Below are 23,253 nucleotides of genomic sequence, written 5' to 3' on the forward strand. Positions count from 1 at the left end.
CTGGCCTCATACTTGTGGCATGCCTCCTGCCTCAGCCTCCTGAGTGCTGGGATTACAGCCATGGGTCATCATGCCCAAACTGGGATTATCTTAATCTCGTCTTGGTATATGTACATATATATGTATGTATTTTTTTTAAGACAGTTTAAAGAAAATAGATTGGCTAATAATGATCTTGAGAGCATCATTCAGCACACATGATAGTGAAAGTTAAGTGGTATCTGCCAGCCTACAGACTTGAGGTGTTTAGCATTTGGCTAAAGATGAAATAGCTTTTCTTTTTTTTTTTTTTTTCCTGTGATACTGAGGATTGAATCCAGGACCTTGCACCGTGCTATATCCTCAGCCCTTTTTATTTTATTTTTTTTATTTTGAGACAGGGTCTCACTAATTTGCCCAGACGGGCCTCAAATTTGTGATCCTCCTGCCCCAGCCTCCCAAGTAACTAGGATTATAGGTGTCACCATGCTCGTCTTGTAATTTCTTTTTTAATGTAATAGAATCCAAAAAATGGGACATGAACCATTTCCTATAAAGAAGGCAAAAAATGTGTGTCTAGTGATATATCTTAGGTGTAAGCATTTGTTCTTTGGAAAGTAGCCTTCTGAAAAGGATTTAGATGAGAACAAAATTTTTTTTTTTTTTTTTTTTTTTGGTTTTGGTTTTTCTCTGGTACCAGGAACCGAACTCACGACCTTGCACTTGCCAGGCAGGCACTTTGCCACTGAGCTAAATCCCCAGCCCCATGAGAACAAAATTGAATGTGATACAAGAGTAAGGAGTACTTTTAAGAGAGTGACAGTTACAAATAATGAAGCAGAAATTTTATTAACATGCTGTCTAACGTGATTGTAGCCAAAGATAAATAAGTTAAATAGTAGATATGATTGGAGCGGAAGGGGACAGAGAACATGCTGTCAGTGGAGTGGCAAGTGACAAGTAGAGTGTGAAGATGGGACACGATTAGGGCCGGGCACTCCCTGTGACTGAGATCAGTTGAAAGAAGGTTGCTTTAGATCAAGAAAAGCCTTAAGCACAGTCACCCGCTGGTGCTTGACACACAAGCTAGAACTTACTGGTGTTGATTTCCTTGTGACTTGCTACCCTGTCCAGCCGAAACACTTAGTTCGGTGCTTGTTTTTGGTGCTTGCGGCCTCTTCCAGAAACAAGTTACTGGCGACCATTGTACTAGGAGAAACGTCTGTTTATAAAGGATGTAGGAAAGAGCTCAGTTTTGAGGAAGGAAGTAATACCATGGTGTTTGGGGCCAAGTTTTCATTTCCTCTTTTTTTTTTTAGTTTTTGGCGATATTGAGGACTGAACTCAGAGCCTCTGTACCAAGCTACATCACTAGCGGGGTTTTTTGTTTTGTTTTGTTTTGTGTTTTTGTTGTTTTTTGTTTGTTTGGGTTTTTCTTTGTTTTTAGGGTCAGGACCTCACTATGTAGTTCAGGCTGGCCGCCAACTCACAGCTAAACTCCTGTCTCAGCCTCCTGAGTGCTGGGACTATAGGTGTGCACCAGCACACCCAGCTTTAGTTTTGTTAAATTGTCTTCCTACCTCAGCCTCCCAGACAGTTGGGGTTACAGGCGTATGCCACCATTCTCAGCTTTCATTTCTTGTGTTGTTGCCAGGCGTGGTGGTGCACGCTTGTAATCTCAGCACTGGGGAGGCTGAGGCAGGAGGATTATTGCGAGTTTGAGATCAGCCTGGGCTACAAAGTGAGCTCAAGGCCAGCCTGAACTGCATAGCAAGACCCTGTCTCAAAAAAACAAAAGAACAAAAAACAAAACATTTCTTGTGTTGAAGGTAGCTTGGCTTACGCTAAAGCTTTTCAGAACTAAGTAGTAGTAGGAAGCCTTCACAGAACTTCCTTTTCCTCGTCACTCAGCCTGCCTGTCCACTCGCTGTTTATGAGAACTGTCCTTGTTACTAGAGCACAAAGAGAGCCTTCTGTTTGGGAGGGTTCCTCCTGCTTCCCATACTTGCACCATGGTGTTAGGCCCAGCAAATACTGCTGAATTATAACCTGAATTAATCATCAGAATTTCCTGCTATTTGAATTTATTGAGGTGAACATGTTAAGTCAAAAGTCAACTTGCTCTTTTTTTGGTGGTACTAGAGATTGAATCAAAGGTCTAAGGTATACTAGGCAAGAATTCTTTCAGTAAATTACACCCCCAGCCCCTCACCCCCTTCTTTTTTTTTTCCCCCTTCTTTTTTAAGGTATGGTCTCACTGTGATGCCCAGCTGTCCCAGACTTGCAGTCCTATCCCAGCTTCCTGAGTAGCAGGGACCATAGGCATGTGCCACCATGCCCAACTAACTTACTCAGTACCTCCCTCTGTATTCCTGCATCCTCATGCCATAAAGTGTCTGGGGGCAGGGGAGGTTGTTTTCTTGCTATAGTTAGCTTGTTTCTCTTCATTTAGCTTCCAGAACCAAAGCAAAGAGCACTGCTTTTCTCTGAGCAGTCACATTTGGCAGACGTTCCCTTATCAATGCCTTAGCATCTGTTAAATGGGCGTAGTAGTATCTTACGTATCTAACAGAAAGTATGGACCGTTTATGAGGGATATTGAGATTCTACTCTGACAAGCTTCCGGTGTCTAGAAGAGAGTTGGAATGGCTCAGATTGTAGAACCTCTTGAATGTCTGGCTGATTTTACACTCTGGGGGGGGGGGAGACAAAACCCCAAGGGTTTTCAGTGCTGTGAGGTGGGTGGTTAGAATATGCGTCAGGAGAACGTTCACAGCAGGCAGTGTTGCGATGTATCCTGGGTAATGAAGTGCTGAGCCAGGACAGCAGCGAGAGGGTAGGCAGGAGAGAGCGAAGACATCTTAGAGGTGGACTCTAGACGATGACTAACATGCTCAGATTTAATATGTTCTACATAGTAATATATTCTTCACCACAGAATGAGGAGTAAGTAAAAACTGATACCGATGGGCCAGGTGTGGTGGCGCATGCCTGTAAGCCCAGCACTCAGGAGGCTGAGGCAGGAGGATCATAGCAAGTTTGAGGCCAGCCTGGTGTACATAGTGAGTTCAAGGCCAGTCTGAACTGCATAGTGAGACCCTGTCTCAAAAACCACCAAGAAAGTGTTAGAAAGGACGTAGAGGACTGGGGCTTGTGTCGGATTTGGATGCGGCCTTGAGGAAAAGGGCTCTTTGCTCTGGAGGACACTGTCAGGAGGTGGAGAGAAATTCATCACTGTGTATTTTATGAAATTCATTCACTAGGGGCTGGGGATTTAGCTCAGTGGCAAAAGCGCCTGCTTGGCAAGCGCAAGGTCGTGAGTTCGGTTCCTGGTACCGGAGAAAAACCAAAAAACCAAACAAACAAAAAAAAGAAATTCATTCACTGTTTGTATTCTTGTCTAGAAGGGAGTTAAAACTCTTAAGCAGGAATGATGAAGCAGTCACATAGCCTGGTTAAGGGGATATTTGATGTTTTTGTATTTTAGAAAACGTGCCTTTGTTTGTATAGTTGGTTGGATTTTTTTTTAGTCAAGGTCTCACAATGTAGTTCAGGCTGGCCTTGAGCTTACTATGTAGCCTAGGCTGGCCTCAAACTCTCAGAGATCCTACTGCCTCAGCCTCCCGAGTGTTAGGACTGCAGGCCTGCGCCAACACACCTGGCCCAGTGTTCCTGTTTTGTGGTCTAGACACTGTTGATGTTTTGCTCCCGGTTCAGGTGTGGTTGTAGAATGGCGTTGGTGTGAGGGCTGGGGGTATGCCTCAGTGGTATGCCCTGCATAAGCCTGTGTTCAGTCTTCTCTCTGCAGAAAACAAAAGAAGAGACAGACAGGGAGTGGCCTTGTCTGATGTTGATTTTTTTTTTTTTTTTTTTTTTATGGACCTTACATTGTACAAGGACACCAAGGCCTACCTGATAGTTAGTATAAGACAAACTACCTGGTATCATGGCTGCTTTTGGCTTTTTCACTGTCTCCCAAAACAATGGTCAAAGGTACACTGCTCAATTCACAGATGGACTTAGTGGATCATACTGAAGTGGATAAATGAATTGGGTGGGAGGGAGAATTTTGAGGCAGCCTAATTTCACAGGTGGGGTAGAATGGTAAAGTAGCAGGATGAAAAAATTGGCTATAATATTATATCTCTGAGTTTACATATTCAGATTCCTGAAATCATAAAAGCAGAATATGAAATTCAACTTGATGTGCAGGGAAGCAAAATATGATTATGTGTAGGAGTTTTGCTCTGGCAGATTTTTTTCACTTCCCCTTTCTTGCTATTTTATTTTCCCAAAGGGGTACACCTTTGTAGAAAATCCTTTTAAGCTGAGCGTGGTAGTTCACACCTGTAGTCCCAACATGCTGGGAGGGTTGAAATTTCAAGCCCAGCCTGGGCAGCTTTAATGACTTCATAAGACTCTGTCTCAAAAATAAAGAATAAACCAAGGGATGGGACACTTGTTTGTAATCTTAGCACCCAGGAGGCTGAGACAGGAAGATTGTCATGAGTTCTGTAAGTTTAAGGACAATCTGGCTACATGGTGAGTTAAGGCTAGGTTGAAATACATAGTGATATCCAGTCCAAAAAAAAAAGGAAAAGAGAGCAAATACTTGGAGAATTCTTGCGCCAAGCCAAATGTACATTTTTTAGTTTCTCCACCTACAGTGACAGGTAGCATTCCTAACTGAATGATCCATCTATATTTTGTAGTTAGGCTGGAAACCTTCTAGCTAGCCATTTCAAAAAATGACATCTGGCTGGGTGTGGGAGCACGTATCTCTAATCCCAGCTACTTGGGAGGCTACGGTGGGAAGATGACAAGTTTGAGGCTGGGATAGGGATGTACCTCAGTGATAAAATGCCTGAGTCAAATCCACAGTATCACGTGCACGCGCGCGCACACACACACACACACACACACACACACACACACACACACACACACCACACCCACCAAAAAACCTACAGCACTACATCATACATTTACATAGCTTACCTGGGATATGATACACAGACACATACAAAGCTACACACGACATAAATGGCTCATTAGTGGTTCCAGCCGTGAGTGCTAGGATGAAGAAAGCGTTCACAGGTGGGGTACTCACAGTATTTCCTAGGGAGAAGATCAGTGGATGAATAGGAAATGGGCGGTCCAGCCTGTAACAGTAAGGAAGTTGGAGGAATGGTGAAGGACTTGAAGTGGACCCATTTGTTTAATTTTGTTTAGTTTTGAGACAGGGTCTTGCTGTGTGGTTTAGGCTGGCCTTGAACTCACTATGTAGTCCAGGCTGGTCTCCAGCTTCTGGCAGTGCTCCTGCCTCAGCCTCCCCAGTGCTGGGATTACAGGCGTATACATACCACCATGCCTGGTTTATGTCACAATTTAGTTTGCAGGGATTGGACCCATTTGTTTGATACAAGGCAGATAGTAGGGAAAGAGAAACTGTGACTCAGTCATTGGGAATTGCTAAGCAAGTTTCTTCTACATATTTTTTCCCCTTTTGGGTTATGTCTAGCCTTTGCTAAATAATAGTTCCATTGGTCACCTTTCTCACGGAGAACTGGAATTACATGCTTAGTGTCCTGGCACCTTGGGAATTTAGGGTCTGTGTGGAGCCCTGTAGCCTTGGTGACAGGTAAATGTGAGCTGAGAGCAGAGGTTGGCCAGGAGACTTCATAGGCCATCTACCTGGGGAGAGTAAGACAGTCTAGTTCCTCTGGTTGAACCCCGCTTTCTGTGGGCCTCTCCCCCACTCTACCAAGTCCCAAATTACGTGAATGGCTCACATATCCCCAGAGGAATGAAGGAGTTCCTGAGGTTAGCACGATGTCTTCTACAAATACTCTGCCCGCCTATCTGCCTGCCCGCCCACCCGCCCATCTGTCTGTATCTATCCGTCCATCATCTATGTGTATATTCATCTCCGTGCTGGAGATTGAACCCAGGACCTTTGCACTGAGCTATATCCCCAGCGTTTTCTTACTTTGCATTTCGATACGGGCTCTCACTGAGCCATTAAATTGCCCAGGTTGGAGGTAGACTTACAGTCCTCCTTCCTCAGCCGCCCACGGGCTTGCAGGCATGTCCCCCACACCTGCCTTGCTTTCCATTTTTGCTGTGTGTTATCTGACCATTCTCCGTAGTGCTTCTTGGTCCTCTGTTCCTTCTCACTGTGTCAGTTTGGGATAGGGAATGGATTGCTCTGCTCTGATCTCGCTTGTCCGCTGTGCCCAGCTTTCAGCAGACCTAGACTGCCTACCTGCGTGTCTGCTGTCCGACTGGAATGCAGTTTATCTTGATGTCTGCGTGACCCGCATGGGTTTGCTTTCCTTCTCCAGTAGTCTCTGTGCTACACTGCGCAGAGTGGTTTTCGTGGTGGTGGTTCTGTGAGACAGGATCTTGCTCTGTGGTCCAGGCTGGCCTTGAACTCGGAGCGTTCCTTCTCCTCAGTCTACTGAGTGCTGGGGTTACAGGAGTGGCTTGCGACCTTGAGTTCTAGAAACTTCGTGAGGCTGTCCTTTTAAGCCACCTTACATGTGTCTACATATGCACCTGGATGTGAATGCAGAGATGTACTCACAAGTCTTAACATCTCTCTGAGCAACAGCTGTTGCTTACTTTTTGCTCCTCTGTCCTAATACAAGCTACAGGGAGCCTCAGGCTTAGCTTTGCAATCTGCCAGTTTCTGGCAGCATTCCCAGTAGGTTAGTAAAGTGCAGCCCCATTCTGGGGTGTGCCACAGGAGCTACATGAAGTCATTGGCCGCCTGTCACAGAGCATGGGAGAGTGACTCTGGCAGGCCCTCCACACTGAAAAAGTGGGAAGCTCTATCTTTCCATTGGGGCTTAGTGATTCCTCTGCAAGGGTGACAGTGCAGAGAAACGCCTGCTTTCCTGAGCCCTCCACAGACCCTCTGTTCTCAGCTGTTCCATGTCCTTGTGTTAGATGTTTTTATACTGGACATGGTGGTGCACAGCTGTCGTCTCAGCACTGTGGAAGGCGCAAGCAGCAGAATCACAAGTTCAAGCCCAGCCTGGGCAGCTTAGCAAGACCCTGTCTCAAAAGTTAAAGGGCTGGGCATGTAGTTTATTGTAGAGGCCCTGGCTATAATCCCCAGTAGCACAAAAAGCAGAACTTAAATCCTAGCATAATAGTGTACTACTGTTAGCAATCATATGGTAAAGCAACTCTTCTTTGCCAGACCTTTATTTTTTGCTAGATCTCTATAACAACTGTGTGAAATAGATTATTTTTATTTTTGTGGTGCTAGTTTTTCTATCCTAGGCAAGGACTCTTCCACTGAGCTACACCACTACTAGTCCATAAGAAGTTATCCAAAAAATAAATTTTTTTTTTTGGAGACAGGGTCTTGCTACGTAGCTCAGGCTAGTCTTGGGCTCACTGTGTAATCCAGGCTGGCCTCAAACTCACGGCTCCTACCTCAGCCTCCTGAGTGCTGGGATTACAGGTGTGTGCCACTATGCCCAGCTTTTATTATTTGGGGTGAGGTGTTTCAGACAGAGAGTCTTGTTGTGTAGTCTAGGCTGGTCTTGAATTCACTATGCAGCTCAGCCTTTTTTTAATTTTTGAGATAAGGTGCCACTGTGTAGTCCCGGCTGTCCTTAAACTTATCCTGTAGCCCAGGCTGGCCTCAAATTCACAGCAATCCTCCTGCCTCAGCCTCCCGAGTGCTGGAATCGCAGCTGTGCACCACCACTTCTTGCAGTACTCATGAGGTTATAACCAGGCTTCAGATTCCATAGAAGAAACTCAGGTCTTTGCAGATTGTAGGTCACAGTTTACTTGGAGTCTTATCACACTCACTACCCTGTGTTGAAGAACAGAGTCTCTGTAGATCAGTGCTCAGAAAATGTGCCTGGGAAACTCCAAGGTGCTGACTAATTTAGTAGATTTGGGACAGGCTTGAGGTTCTGTATTCTTAGTCTGTTTTTTTTTTTAAGTAAGGTTCTCTGTGCTCCCAGACCCCAGCACTGGTCTCAAGGGCCCCTGTCACCTCAGGTCCCTGTGTAGTAGCTGGGACTACAGGCAGCGTCACTGCAACCATTCTCACGTGGGCTTTGTCTTTTTGACACAGTCTCGCTATGCAGTTCAGGCTGGCCTTGAGCTCACTTTGTAGCCCAGGCTGGTCTTGAACTTGCACAGATCCTCCTGCCTCAGCCTCCCGAATGCTGGGATTACAGGCAAGTGCCACCACACCCGGCTTATGTGGGCTTTGAACAAGTAGGATCTGGGTTGGTGGTTGTTAAATTTAGGACACCATCAGTTCTATCTGGAAGTGCTTGAAAAATAAACACACACACACACACACACACACACACACACACACACACACACGTTTGTTTACTATATAGTCCAGGCTGGCCTTGAACTTACAGTGATCATCCTGCCTCAGCCTCTCAAGTGGTGGAATTGCAGGCATGTGCTATCATGCCTGGCTTAAACTCAGAAATTCTTAATGGAGGAGTTTTTGAAGGGCCTAGGAATTGTTTTTATTTCATTGGTGTTTTTTGTTTTTTCGTTTTATTTTGTTTGGTTTGGTTTATGTGTTTTCCTCATCACAGGGTCTTAAGCGCAGGGCTTTGTGCATGCTTGGCAAGCACTTTACCGCTGAGCTACACTCCCGTTCCCCAGGTTATTTTAATGATCAGTTTGGGACTCACTGGTCGGTCTAGATGCTGATATATTATGGGTGCGTCGTCTGACACAGCACAAACATGCAAGTGGGCCACTAATGTAGCTTCATCCAGTGTTTTGATCAAGGGCGATTTGTTTAAAAGGGTAGGCTGCTTGAGCCCAGCAATAACCTGGGCAAGAGTGAGAACCCATCTCAGAGAGAGAAGGTTTTACTTCATCTTCTTAAGCTATACATTTTAAAAAATCTATTTCACAGTACTAGGGCCTTCACACTGAAATACATCTCCCAGGGCCTTCACACTGAAATACATCTCTAGCCCTTTCTTATTTTTAATTTGGAGACAGGGTCTGGCTAAGTCACTTTAAGTTACCCATACTAGACTCAAACTGGTAATCATCCTATCTCAACCTCCCAGAGTGCCGGGCTTGGTGGCACACGCCTGTAATCCCAGCACTCTGGTGGGAGGCTAAGGCAGGAGGAGCACTGCGAGTTCAAGACCAGCCTGGGCTCCAAAGTGAGCTCAAGGCCAGCCTGAACTGCATAGTGAGACCCTGTCTCAAAAAGACAAAAAAAAAACCTCCCAGAGTGCTGGCATGACTACAGGTGTGTGCCAGCACACCTGACCCTAGGTTATATATTTTATAAAGACAGAGATTATTTCTCTCTGGTTTATAGTTACATTCGTTTTTGTGTGTGGTGATGGGCATCAAACCTAGGGTCTCACACATCTGGGCAAGTGCTCTACCACTGAGCTACCCTCCACCCTCCCCTGCATAGTTACATTCTTGGCATCTGGAACAGTAGTGCCAAACAGCGAATGAAGGTTTGAACCACTGAATACTAGGAAGAGTCTACCAGTAGACTCCACTGGGAAGGTTCTTTCTCTAAGACTGATCAAAAAACAATCTGTGTGGAGCTGGGGATTTAGCTCAGCGGCACAGCACCTGCCTGGCAAGTGCAAGGTCATGAGTTCAATTCCTGGTACCAGAGAAAAACCAAAAAAACCAAACCAAAACAAAACAATCTGTGGGTTGAATGCTGGAAGGGAAAAGGAATTAGGTTGGTAAAGGGGTGGAAGAGAACATTTTAGGTAGAGGAGCAGCATGAGCAAAGGCAAAGAAGCATGGAGTAGAACAGAACAGTGATAGATACCTCTGCAGCCTTTTCAGAAAACCTAATAATAGTAGAAAGCACAGTTAAGAGTGACAGGTGTTTTGGGAGTGTGTTTTGTGTACAAGTTTCTGTGCCTGTGAGGAATAAGTATAAAATGTGCCCGTGCTGATGGAAAACTTTGTGTTGATCTGTATTGCAAGACCTGTTGGAAGCTTTGTGTGCCTCTCAGGCAGAATGTGGTCATTCCTAATCGTGTGCATGTAGGATGGAAGTCTTACTCTAACGTTACGCTTACTTATTTTCATATTTCACTTGAGTAATAGCCCTAACTATGCCTTTGCTGATTTCCAGGGTATAGCACATACTAGGCTTTCGTTAAGTGTCTGATGGAGGACTGAAGGCATAGCTCTGTGGGAGAGCGCTTGCCTAGCGTGCATGAAACCCTGAGTTCATCCCCAGCTCTGCAGGGACTAAACACATAAGGGGAAAAGGGTGTTTGATGCTGAAACAAATGGGTAGTCATATCCAGCATCATCCACATTAAATAGAAATTGTGTTCAGCTTCTGTATCCTTTTCTCTTACAGCTGTTTGTAGTGGATGTTGAGACAAGCCAGATCACCAAGATCCCCATTTTGAAGGACCGGGAGCCTGGAGGTGTGACCCAGCAGGGTTGTGGCATCCATGCGATTGAGCTGAATCCTTCTAGAACGCTGTTAGCCACCGGAGGAGACAACCCCAACAGCCTTGCCATCTACCGGCTGCCCACACTAGATCCTGTGTGTGTGGGAGATGTAAGTTTCTCGGTAGTTGTGATTCAGAGGTAACCTTGCTCTGAAACAGGGACTAGTAGGTAACGTGGATCCTTTGTCTGCCAGGAGGGGAGTGGTTTCCCTTAGAGTTGTGTTGATTCTAGGAACATGAGGCGGTGGTGGTAGAGGAGGGCCTGGACTCCGTAGGGTATAACAGGGGTGCTGACGGGAGGGCGTATGTGTCATGAAGGTGCACGCTTGGGAGCCAAGAACAGTGGTTGCCGTTTCCATCCACAGTGTCCACGTGTCGCCCAGTGTAGAGTCAGAGAGCAAGTTCATTAAATCCTCTATTCAGCACCTCTGGAGTCTTCATTCAGGCATTGTTTTAGACCCTAGGGGACAGGGTGAATAAGACAGATAGCGCCCTTCCCCTCGAGAGCCTGCATTGTGATGAGGTGGCGTGTAAACCGTGTGAACCGGTGACTGTCTCCCAGCGCTGCGTCTGAGTGTGCTGTGTGCTGCAGAGCAGAGCAACGGCAGGGTAAAGGGCTAGAGAAGGGAGGTGACGTTGGGTCAGAGGATAGTCAGAAAGCCTCATTAAGAAGAGGATACTCGCTTATGTCAGTGATACTGGGATGCTGCTACTGTTCTATTTTTTTGTTTGTTTGTCATTTACTACTCTAAAATTTAAAAAAAAAGTAAAAAAAAAAAAAAAAGAAGAAGAGGATACTTGAGCAGGGACACTTAAGGAAAGGAGGCATAAGCCTTGTAAATGTTCCAGACAGAAGATAGGAAGGGGGCTGGGAATTTAGCTCAGGAGCACAGCGCCTGCCTGGCAAGCACAAGGTTGTGAGTTCGATTCCCAGTACCGGAAAAAAAAGAAGACACAAAGGAGCCTTAGACACCCAGAGGTAGAAAGGAAGAGCTGTGCATGCAAGGGACATGTTTGTTACCTGCAGTAGTACCCGTGTCTCCAGCTTTGACCCTCAAGAAAGACTGTGTGGCTGGGTACTGTGGCACATGGCCTGTAATTTGGTTGCTCAGGAGGCAAAGGCAAGAGGATCTAAAATTCAGGTCCAGCCTAGGCAATTTAACAAGACTCTTTCAAAACAAAACAAAATATAAACTGAGGTTATACCTGCAACCCCAGTACTCTGAGAGGCTGAGGGAAGAGGATCATGAGCTCAAGCCCAGCCTGGGCAGTTTAGCACCTTGGTGAGAGCCTATCTCAAATAGAAAAAATTTTAAAAGGCCCAGGAATGTAACTCAGTGTGAAAGCCCTGGGTTTCAATATGCAGTACCACCAAAAACAAAAGGTAAAGATTGGGGTTGAGATCACCAGTGACCACAGCTGTATTTTTTGTTTTGTTTTGTTTTTGTTTGTTTTGTTTTTCTTCCGGTACTAGGAATCGAACTCACGACCTTGCGCTTGCCAGGCAGGCGCTTTGCCGCTGAACTAAATACCCAGCCCCCACAGCTGTAATTTTTTTAAAGATATTTTCAGTCACACCTGAATGTTTCTCAAGAGAGTTCATTACAATCGTGTTTCACTGATTTATTTTTTGTTTCCCTCCCTGTACCTGTCATTCTTCCCTCCAAGGACGGACACAAGGACTGGATCTTTTCCATTGCATGGATCAGCGATACTATGGCAGTGTCTGGTAAAGTTACCTTTTTTAGGGAGCTTTTGGTGTGGCAGGGACATAGGGCCGGAGTTGGAGAAGTGCTAGTGGTATCTTAGGAAATAGGCTGGTAAACAGAAACACCAGGCATCCAGAGCACTGTGTCCAGCATTTGGACATGAGGCGGTGGTGGTAGAGGAGGGCCTGGACTCCGTAGGGTATAACAGGGGTGCTGATGGGAGGGCGTATGTGTCTCTTCCTCTGTCACCATGTAACTGGATAAGTCATTTCCCCTAGATCCTAATGTTCTTATCTGTGAAGCGGAGATGTTAGCATATTCATCTGCTCCTCATACTCTTACCTTGTGTTAAGAAGAGTGTCTCATAGCATGGCGTGGCTATAGCATGTTGTGGCTGGACATACTTCTGTTGGGCTTCACTGAGATTATCCTGGTGAATGTGTTTTGGAAATGTTGATGTGATCTCCAGAGTATTAGAAGCAGTTATTATCTGTACAGTTTCGTAGCATTAAATCTTGTATTGATAAAGCTGTATAGGACTCAGGGGATTTCTTCTCTAGTGGTTAGAAGAGTGGTGGGGAGGGGAGGGGATAAATGTGTGTAGAAAAATTAACCTAAAGAATCACAGATCCTTTCTGACTACTCTCAGAAGCCTAGAAAGTTGACTCAGAATGCTAAGCAGCTTTTCCGGATATCCATAGATAAAAGTATAGACGCCCTCATTTCAGATTCCCAAGAGAAATAGTCCGTGGTTACCAAACAGTACTTTACATGTGTAATTTCATAAAATCCTGAGGATAATACTAGGAGGTTTCACTAGTAGCTTCATATCATAGATGAGAACGTTTGTTTGCTTGTTGTCTTTTTGAGACAGAGTCTCACTACGTACTTCAGGCTGGCCTTCAACTCAGAAGTATTCCTCCTGCCTCAGCCTCCCACTGGCTAGCATTACAGGCATGCTCCTGCCTCAGCCTCCCACAGGCTGGCGTTACAGGTGTGGGTCACATCAGATGGGTTTCCTGTCATTTGATCTCCCCGTGGAGTGAGAGCTCCTTTTAAGGTAGAAGCGGAGTCTTGTCACACTTACGGGAGACCCTCACGTGAGAATAACTTGAGTATGTTTGGTGCATGGGAGCCAGGACTCAGGTTTGTTTTGAGAACCTCCAGTCTCTTCTTTCAGACACTCAGGGATACCTGTGTCCTTGGGCTGATAGCATCTGCATCTGCATTTCCAGAACAGTATAGGGGAGTTTAAAACATTAGCTGTGCCTCAAGCTTGCAGTCCTTCTGCCTCAGCCTTCTAGAGTATAGCAGTGACAGGCATAAGGCAGCACACCCAGTTCACTATGGATTTTTGGACAGAAACTCGCCATGTCAGCATGGCGAACCTTTTGGAACTTTCAGTGGTAATAAACAGCCGTGTATGGCGTGCATGCCATAGCTTTGCCACCACTGCAACTGTGTATTGTAGAGTGGCCTCAAAGTCACAGTCCTCTTGCCTTAGCGTTCTAAGTCCTAGTACTATAGGTATGAGCTACCATACCCAGCTAATACTAGCTACTCATTTGAGGGGAGGGGATACTGGAAATTGAACTCAGGGCCTTTGCACTGAGCTACATCCTCAGCTCTTTTTAAAAAATGACTTTGATAGAGGAAAATGATGGTGACCCTGTGGCACGTGTGCCACAGCAGGCTGTTTGTTCTCTTTGAAAGCTCTAAAACGTTTGCCATCACTGATCCAGAGTCTCGCTAAGTTACCCAGACTGGGCTTGGACTTGTGATCGTGCTGCTGACATTACAGATGTGCGCCACCGTGCCCTGCTTATTTGCTGCTCTTGACATTCAGCTGGAGATGAGTATTATCCCATGAACGCTGTACCTCAAAGTCAGTATGTCAGGTCCCAGGTCTTGGCCCTGCTGGCCATGGAGGTGTGTTGGCTCATGCTCCCAGCTTCCAGCTATGTCCACAGCCAGAGAACTCAGACTCATCTTAGGGGTGGAGGGTGTTGCTCAGTGGTAGAACACTTGCTTAGTGTGCGTGAGGCCTTAGGTTCAATTCCTAGCACTACCAAAAAGAAAAAGAAAAAACTAACACTTAATTTTAGGCTCTTCAGTCTCCTTAGATTACCAAACCATGTTGATAGCTATTTTTTAAAATATCCATCCGTTTCTTTTCTGTCTTCTCAAGTGCTCATCCTCTACCCTTGAGTTACGCCAATGCCCTTTTCTATTTTCTGTTTCTACTCTTCCCTACACCTATCCAGTCTGCATCTGGCTGCCAAATGAGTACTTTAAGTAATTGTCTCCAGCCGGGTGTGGGTCGTGCTCTCATATGATCCCAGCATTCGGGAGGCTCAGGCAGGAGGATTGCAACAAATTTGAGGCTACCCTGGGCTACATAGTGAGTTCAGAGCCAGCCTGAACTACATAGTGAGACCTGTTGTCTCAAAAAGGCAAAAAGAAAGAGAGATCGATTGATTGATCAGTATCGATATCCTACTAGCTTTTCTCTTTTTTTTTTCAGTACCCGGAATCGAACTCACAGCCTCATGCTTGCCAGGCCTAATAGATTTTCTTTTAGTGGTTTTTTTTTTTTTTTTTTTTTTTAGTTGCAGTATGGATCATAAAATCCAAAGGCCTTCACTGAACTCACATCCTCATCAATTTTACTTTGTTTTGCTTTATTTGGTTTTATTTCGGTTTTGTTTATTGGAGGGTTGTTGAGACAGGGTCTCACTGCATAGTTCAGGCTGGGCTTGTACTCACTGTGTAGCCCCAGCTGGCCCAGGCTGACCAGGGTCCTGAGTGCTGGGATTACAGGCATACGCCACCACGCCCAGCTATTTATTTTGAGACAGGTTCTTGCTGTGTTGCTCTTGCTGGAGTTTTATATTTTTCCGCCTCAACCTCCTAAATAGCTGGGCTTACGGAAATGCACCACCACAGCTGACAGCACATACCGCAGGTACTAAGGAGGCTGAGGCAGGAGGATCGCAAGTTCAAAGCCAGCCTGGACAATTTAACAAAACCTTGTCTCAAAGAAATTAAAAATAAAATAAGAGCTGGCAGTGTACTGCAGTGATACTACATTTGCTTGATGGTCTAGGTCCTGGGTTCAATCCCCACTACAGCGCCCACCCCAAGAAAAACAGATTGAGATCACATAGAGGGGTAGATACATGGATAGGTATGTGATAAAGCAAGTATAATAAAACGTTAGTAGTAGAGTAAGTAGACAGGTAATCACTGTAAAGTTCTTTCTGTATCTCAGTATGCTTAATTTCTTCTTGTTTTTCTCTTTTTTTAGTGCACATGCTAGGCAAGTTCACTATCACTGAGCTACTCTGCCAACCCTGATATCTTTTTCATAATAACTCTTTGAGGGGAAAAATGAGATCCCATTGGACGCAAACAGATCTTCTGTTAGCCTGGATGGATAGCCCAGTGGTAGAACACTTATGTGGCATGCACAAGGCCCTAGATGTGGCATGCACAAGGCCCTAGGTTTGATGCCTAGCACCATAAAAATCATCATCACCTTCTCACGACCTCGCACTTGCCAGGCAAGCGCTGTGCCACTGAGCTATATCCCCAGCCCCATCATCACCTTCTCAACAAACACAGTTATCTAATTAGCTCACCTTGAAGCGTAAATCTTTTTTTTTTTTTTTTGGTCTTTTTGAGACAGGGTCTCACTATGCGGTTCAGACTGGGCTTAAGCTCACTTTGTAGCCCAGGCTGGTCTCGAACTCACAACAGTCCTCCTGCATAGCCTCCTGAGTGCTGGGATTATAGGTTTGCACCACCATGCCTGGCCTGAAGATCAAATCTTGGAGTGACTTTCTTAAGTACTAGGGATTGAACCCAGGGCCTCACACAGTAGGCAAGCACTGTACCACTGAGCTATGTCCCTAGCACTATTCTTTGACTTTCTAGTATCTGTAGTATAAAATGCAAACCTTGTAGCAGATATACAAGAACTCCGGCTATGCATGGTGGTACAGGCCTATAATCCCAGCACTTAGGAGACTGAAGCAGGAGGATCACTGTGAGTTTGTGGCCAGCCTGGGCTACAAAATGAGTTCAAGTCCAGCCTGAACTGTGAAATCGTGTCTCAAAAAGACAAAAAAAAAGAACTCTGCCCACCTTTTGCGCTTTTCCTCTGATAGCTTCCGTGCCTGTACCACATATGTTAGCATGATGAACCATTTGTAGTTCTCCAGGTGTACGTTTGTTCTCTTTCTGGCCTTTTCTAGATTTTCACATGTAGTGAACCCTCTGCTTTGTTTTTTGTTTTTTGGGTTTTTTTGTCTTTTTTCATTTTTGTTTTTTGTTTTTGTCTTTTTTTGAGACAGGGTCTCCCTGTGTACTTCAGGCTCGCCTTGAGCTCACTTTGTAGCCCAGGCTGGCCTCAAACTCACAACAATCCTCCTGCCTCAGCCTGCCAAGTGCTGGGATTACAGGCGTGCACCACCACGCCCGGCCTCCTCTGCTTTGAACCCCTGCCCACAAGCCCTATGCAAACAAATTGGGTAATGTACCTCCCCATGTTAGACAGCTCTTGCTGTGAGTCACTCAGGATATCGCAGCATGGGAGGGGCAGCTTCTCGTCTTAAAGCAGAGCTGGCAGATAATTTTGCTGGAGGTGGTTTTTATTGTGTTTGTTTTTTGAGACAAGGTCTGTAGTCAGGCCATCTTTAAACTCCCTGTGTTCTGGCTGGTCTTGAACTCACCGTCCTCCTGCCTCAGCCTCTCAAAAGATGAGATGATAGAAATATACCACCACATCTGCTTTGGAAAAGGAATTTTTTAAAGTAGAAGTCTTTAATAGAACTTTTTTTTAATAGCTACTGCAGATACTCTTATCTGTCTGTTTATTTTGAGACAGGGTCTCCCTGTGTAGTTCAGGCTGGCCTTAAGTTCACTGTGTAGCCTAGGCTGGACTCGAACTCACAGTGATCCTCCTACCTCAGCTTCCCCAGTGCTGGGATTATAGGTGTGTGCTACCACGCCCATCTGGAAAGGAAATTTTATTTATTTATTTTTAAACATTATTTTTGCCTGGCATGGTAATCCTGCTACTTGGGAGACTGAGGCAGAAAGATTTACAAGTTCAAGGCCAGCTGGGCACCTTAGCAAGGTCTTGTCTTAAAATAAAATAAAAAAGGAATGTAGTTCAGTGGTAGAGCAGTTGTTTAGCATCGTGGTGTCCATCCTAGTACTAAAACTAAAAAACTATTCGTTTGTTTGTTTTTGGTACTGGGGATTCAGTCTAGGGCTTTCATAACACTTAAGCTACACCCCAGCCTTTTTCTTTGAGATAGGGTCTGGCTGAATTGCCCAGACTAAGGCTGGGGATACAGCTCAGTGGCACAGTCCCTGCTCAATTGCCCAGACTGGGTTGGAGGTGGTGATTCTTTGCTACCACCTCCCAGAGGGATTATAAACATGTGACACCATGCCTGGATGAAGCAGTCATTCTAAATAAGGGAATTGCAATCTCTGTATCCATGGAATGCTTTAAGGAAACACATGGATTTCCTTAAATGTAAAATGTGATTTACTAGGGCCTGGGTATGTAGCTCAGAGGTAGAGTACTTAGTCCGTGAGGACCTGGCTTAGATCCCCAGCACCATGAAAAGAGCAAGCGGGATGAGAAGAGGATGGGGAGAAGGGAATGAGGACAAGGGGAGGAGGAGGAGGAGGTGTTTCTCTAGAGACAGAGGTCTGGCTGGATGTGGTGGCGCATGCCTGTAATCCCAGCACTCCGGAGGCTGAGGCAGGAGGATCGTTGTGAGTTCAAGACCAACCTGGGCTACAAAGTGAGCTCAAGGCCAGCCTGAACTGCACAGCAAGACCCTGTCTCAAAAAGACAAAAGAAAAAAAATTCCACTAATCACGTTGAACTGCTGAAACATTATATTTTAACTCCTAGACCTTAGTTGAATCATTTTAAATAACTTAAAATTACTCCTGCCAGCTATGGCTGTAACTCACTGGTAGAGCACCTGCCTGGCATTTGTAAAGCCTCTGTTTGTACCCCAACACCACCCAGAAATAGTACAGAAGTGCCTACTCTGCTGTCATCTGGCCAGGATGCAGTAAGGTAAGGGTGGCGCCGAGAACGGAAGTCCATCCTGGCCTTCTGCAGAAGTGCCCGTGCAGGTCTGAACAGATTGGACATCTGTGGTCTTCTCTCTGCAGGCTCACGCGACGGTTCTATGGGACTCTGGGAGGTGACCGATGACGTGTTGACCAGAAGCGATGCAAGGCACAGTGTGTCACAGGTCCCTGTGTACGCTCACATCGCTCACAAGGCCTTGAAGGACATCCCAAAGGAGGACACAAACCCTGACAACTGCAAGGTCCGGGCTTTGGCCTTCAACAGTAAGAACAAGGTACGAAGTCGCAGAGGGGTCTGTGAGGCGTTCTCTTAGCCCGTGTCTCAGGTGCATGCCCTTCCCACCCACGTCCGTGCTTGCCGGGTAGCTTGGTTCTGCGTCCACAGAGCAGCTGTGAGAGGCCGTGTGATGCTAGTAAGAAATCCCGAGACGGAGGCCCGCCCTGAGCGTCTGCAGTGTTTCTCTCGTGGGCCATCTTCTTGGGTCAGCCTTGGAAGTTCCCCTGGGCCCCCCGACTTCACTGTCCTCAGTTGCGTGTGTCCCTGCGTCCCCCCTATTTTACTTGCCTCTAAAAGCAGTCCTCACAGTTCAGCCCCTGTTCCTTTTCACTGCCTCTCTTAGCACCGTCACAGTCCTACCTAATCACTGTGGTACGTCTCCTGACACCAGGGTTTTGAGTGTGGGAAGGTAGATCGGAGCAGGAAGAGGAGAAAGGCTTCTGTAAAACCTGCACCGTGTCACAGTTGAGGGGTGGTTTTCTTAGCCTCCTGTCTCCCATCCGTATTTCTGCTTGAAGGTAAATTTCTCTCTTCCAGATTAGACCCCTTACTTACAGCTCTCTCCCTGAGACTGAGGCCCCTGACCTTCGGTTGTGTGTGCTGCTTTAACAGTCCAGCAGGATATTGGGAATGATGGCATAGTGAGGGCTTTTGGAACGTGGGTACCTGGGTTATTGCTAGAGCCTGGGGTTCTTTCTTGCAGTTGAATATGCTGTGATCCATAGGCTAATAATTACGGACAGACCTTCGGAAATCACCGTGACATAGGAGTAAAGGAGGGGACTCTGATCTTCAGGGTCTTCCCTGGCTTTTTTTTTTTTTTCCAGCACTGAGAGCTGAACTCACAACCTTGTGCTTGCCACTAAGCTATATCCCTGACCTTTTCCTTGCTTTCTGTTATACCTTAGCTGCTACAGATTGGGACATAACTGTGTTTCATTGCTCTTGTAGGAACTGGGAGCAGTATCTCTGGATGGCTACTTTCATCTCTGGAAGGCTGAAAACACATTGTCCAAGGTATGGTAAACATGTCTTAGTACTTTAACATAACAATTTACCTTAGGGGCTGAGGATTTAGCTCAGCGGCAAAAGCGCCTGCCTGGCAAGCGCAAGGTCGTGAGTTCGGTTTCCGGTACCGGAGAAAAACCAAAAAAAAAAAAAAAAAATTTACCTTGTAGCTAAAATACTCAGGGCTGGTGTATAGCTCCGTGGTAGAGTACTTGCCTAGCATGTAGAAAAAGCCTTGGGTTTGGTCCCCAGCACTCCAAAGTAATGATTTTCCTTGAGCCTTTTCATTCTAATTTAAAACACCCAGTCTCCCAAGCTCCTGGCGTAGTGCATGAAATTCAAGAGTCTAGCATGCCTCTCTTTTTTTGGCACTGGGAATCAAACTCAGGACCTTGCATTTGCCAGGCAGGCATGGTGCCCTGAGCTGTATCCCTGGTCCCATGGCATGCCTCTCTTGAAGGAAAGTCTTTTTAAAGAGATTGGAAGAGCTGCGTACAGTGACACATGCCTGTAATCTCATCACTTGGGAGGCTAAGACAGGAGCATTTTGAGTGCTGCCAGAGCAATTTAGCAAGACCCTGTTGTAAAAATAATCTTTAAATGGGGCTGAGAAGCAGGGCATGTTGGCACACAGCTATAATCCCAGCACTCAGGAGGCTTGAGGCAGGATTGCCGCAAGTTCCAGCCCAGTGTGGGCTACATAGTGAGTTAAAGGCCAGCCTGAACTACTTAGCAAGACCATCTCAAAAACAAAACAAAAAGAAAACCGTGGGGCGTGGTGGTGCACGCCTGTAATCCCAGCACTTGGGAGGCTGAGGCAGGAGGTTTGCCACAACTTCAAGGCTAGTCTGGACTGCATAGTTCAAGATCAGCCTGAATTATATAGCAAAACCCTACATCAAAAACCACAAAAACAAAGAGGGGATGCAGTGGCTGAGAATGTACCTCAGTGTAGGCGCTGGATTCACTCCCTTGTGCTACACGGAAGAAAAAGGATAGGAAGAGGTTATTCTAAGAGACTGCCTTAACGAGCAGTCCTCTAGCCCACAATATATTTAAATATCGATTATTGACTGGTGTATTATTAAGGCAGGAAAACCTAAATGTGAGGAGCACTAGTGGCTGAAGACACACCGTGTCTGAAGTAATGGTGTGCGAGGGTGGGATGACTGACTTAATGTACAGGTGCTGCGAGTAGCTCTTTCCTGGAGTTAAACCTACGTGTGTACCACTTGCGCTTACCGCTCCTCAGAGGCCCTGACTGTGTGCCGCCCCCAAGGCTTTTTCTCAAGAGGAAGCCGGGCTGGGTGTGGGGACACAGCGGTAAGGGCAGCGTTACCCAGTTTGGGGTGCTCTCATCTTGGTCTCCAGGTCCTTGTGTAGAACGGTGAATCGAACAAGACAAGCAAAAATGATAGCAGAGTGTATTTGAAAAAGTAAAAGTACAGGGTAAGGGAGAAGCAGGCACTGTGGAGTGAACCTGGGCCAGGTGAAGGGAGGAAGGACGTACACCTTCAAGAACAGAGCGGGCTACCATGAGGAGAGCCACAGCAGCAAGCTCTTCAAAGCGTCTGTGTCCATTTATGCCATCCACACCTCACAGGAGCCCTGCCAGAACTTCTGCATACGGGGTGCGGAGAGGTAGGGCTGGGTGGGTTCTAGGACCCCGCCACACCTCTCTTCCCAGCCAGTCTAGTGCATGCCGTTTCCTGTTTCAGTAACAGGGGTCTAAGGCAGGAGTGATGGAATGCCAGCCTGGGTTGCATAGTGAGTTCAAGGCCAGTCTGGATTAGTGGTATGAGACCTTACCTCAAAAACAGGAGCTAGCGGGGCATGGTGGCGCACGCCTGTAATCCCAGCACTCCGGAGGCTGAGGCAGGAGGATCGTTGTGAGTTTGAGACCAGCCTGGGCTACAAAGAGAGCTCAAGGCCAGCCTGAACTGCATAGCAAGACCCTGTCTCAAAAAGACCAAAAAAAAAATAGAGCTAGAGGTGGTGGCACATGCCTGTAATCCCAGCACTCATGAGGCTGAGGCAGGAGGATCACTGTGAGTTTGAGGCCAGTCCAGGCTACGTAGTTCGAGGCCAGCCTAAACTGCATAACAAGACCCTGTCTCAAAAACACACAAAAAAAGTCTTAGAAATGAGCCCCAGATTCAAATTGTTGGTGCCAGAAAGAATGCTTTCAGACTGGAAGCAAAAGAACTTGACAAGGCAAAATTTAAAACTTAATTCTGCAGAAGGGCATGAGTGTACGCTGACACAAGGCAGCAGGTGGGGCAGGGCGGCTGTTTAAGCCCTCACTCCTGGAAAGCAGCTGTCCTTTAAATTCATTGGCCGTATTCAGAGGCTTGCAATCTACGGCAATTGGCTAGTTTAAGCTGCGCAAGGAGAGGGTCTGAAGGATTGCGGAAGGTGAGGAAGAGCGGAAGGGGACACAGAGTCTTTGGCTGTTGCTAAGCTGTCCTGGTCTGTAGCTGTTTCCAGAGTTTAATCAGGATGGCCGAGCAGTCTAAGACGCTGAGTTTAGAATTTCAAGTGAGCAGGCGTTCCCTATACTTCAGTGTGTCGTGGAGAGGCCGCCTAGGGTGGACTAGGGTCTAAGGTGGAGGCACTCCTGTTTATATCCTGTGAAAGAAGGCAGGGCCAGAGCTTCGCACAAGGGAAGCAGGGCCCTGGGAAGTGCTGACTCTATGCCACGGCAGCTCTGCGCTTCTCTGACCTTGCACGGTGTCTCATGCACTAGGCCCCGACTGACAGTTTGCTGAGTGACGCGGAGCTAGGTTAACCCAGGCCTATGCGTGTGCTTTTTGTTATGTACAATTGCCATCCAACCGGGAGCTGGGCTGAGGGTGGCCTGAAGTCAGCCCCTGTATCTGAAGAGAAGGGTCCTGCGGACAGAGCAGGGTGGAACCTCGGCTTTAATGTCCTTTGGTTATTCCTGGAAACAACCCGTGGTCTTTACCATCACTGGCCTTTTCATTATTTAGTTCCAGGGTTACTTTTCTCCCTAATCAGAGGTTGCTTTTTATAAAATTTGTTTATTTATTTATACTGGGGATTGAACCCAGGACCTTTGCACTAAGCCACATCCACAGCCTATTTTTTTCCTCTGTTTTTGTTTTTGTTTTGGAGACAGGATTGCTAACTCACTGAGTAGTTGCCCAGGCTGGGCTTGCACCCTTAATCCTCCTGCCTCAGCCTCCTAGAGTGCTGGGATTACGAGTGTGTGCCACCACACCTAGCAGGTTATTTCCTTACTCAGGTTTGTCTTCTCTGAGCTCATGTGGCTGCGATGGAGGAAAATCCACAGAGGTGGGAGCCCAAGCAAAAAGCTCCTGCCTTACGTACCGTGCTACATCTCTCTCCACTCTTTCCAGCTCCTCTCCACCAAACTGCCGTACTGGCGGGAGAACGTGTGTCTGGCCTATGGCAGTGAATGGTCAGTATATGCAGTGGGCTCCCAAGCTCATGTCTCCTTCTTGGATCCACGGCAGCCCTCAAACAACGTCAAGTCTGTGTGCTCCCGGGAACGAGGCAGTGGTAAGTCCCGGCGTGTCCTTGTGGACCAGCAGATGCACTGCAAACATATCTTGCCCTTCAGTGTCTGTGTTGGTTTCCAAACAAGTACAGTGATGGATGTGTAACATGGAAGTGCTCGTTAGCTCAGAGGGGAGCTTCAGTACTTGTATATGGCAGC

The 23,253-nt window shown here is 46.5% G+C and overlaps 1 protein-coding gene across 1 annotated transcript in view; it reads left to right on the forward strand.

The window, feature by feature from the left end:
- Positions 1-23,253, forward strand: part of Dcaf12 (DDB1 and CUL4 associated factor 12) — a gene marked incomplete at its 5' end in the record, with an annotated part of 31,462 nt that overhangs the window by 2,913 nt on the left and 5,296 nt on the right. Inside the window, 5 exon segments of the mRNA XM_005401095.2 lie at positions 10,340-10,546; positions 12,105-12,165; positions 18,350-18,543; positions 19,497-19,562; positions 22,934-23,096. Of these exon segments, the coding sequence (XP_005401152.1) occupies positions 10,340-10,546; positions 12,105-12,165; positions 18,350-18,543; positions 19,497-19,562; positions 22,934-23,096 (691 nt within the window).

The sequence above is a fragment of the Chinchilla lanigera genome, unplaced genomic scaffold, assembly GCF_000276665.1.
Source record: "Chinchilla lanigera isolate Chin_1 unplaced genomic scaffold, ChiLan1.0 scaffold00071, whole genome shotgun sequence".
In the NCBI taxonomy this organism is placed as follows: Eukaryota; Metazoa; Chordata; class Mammalia; order Rodentia; family Chinchillidae; genus Chinchilla; species Chinchilla lanigera.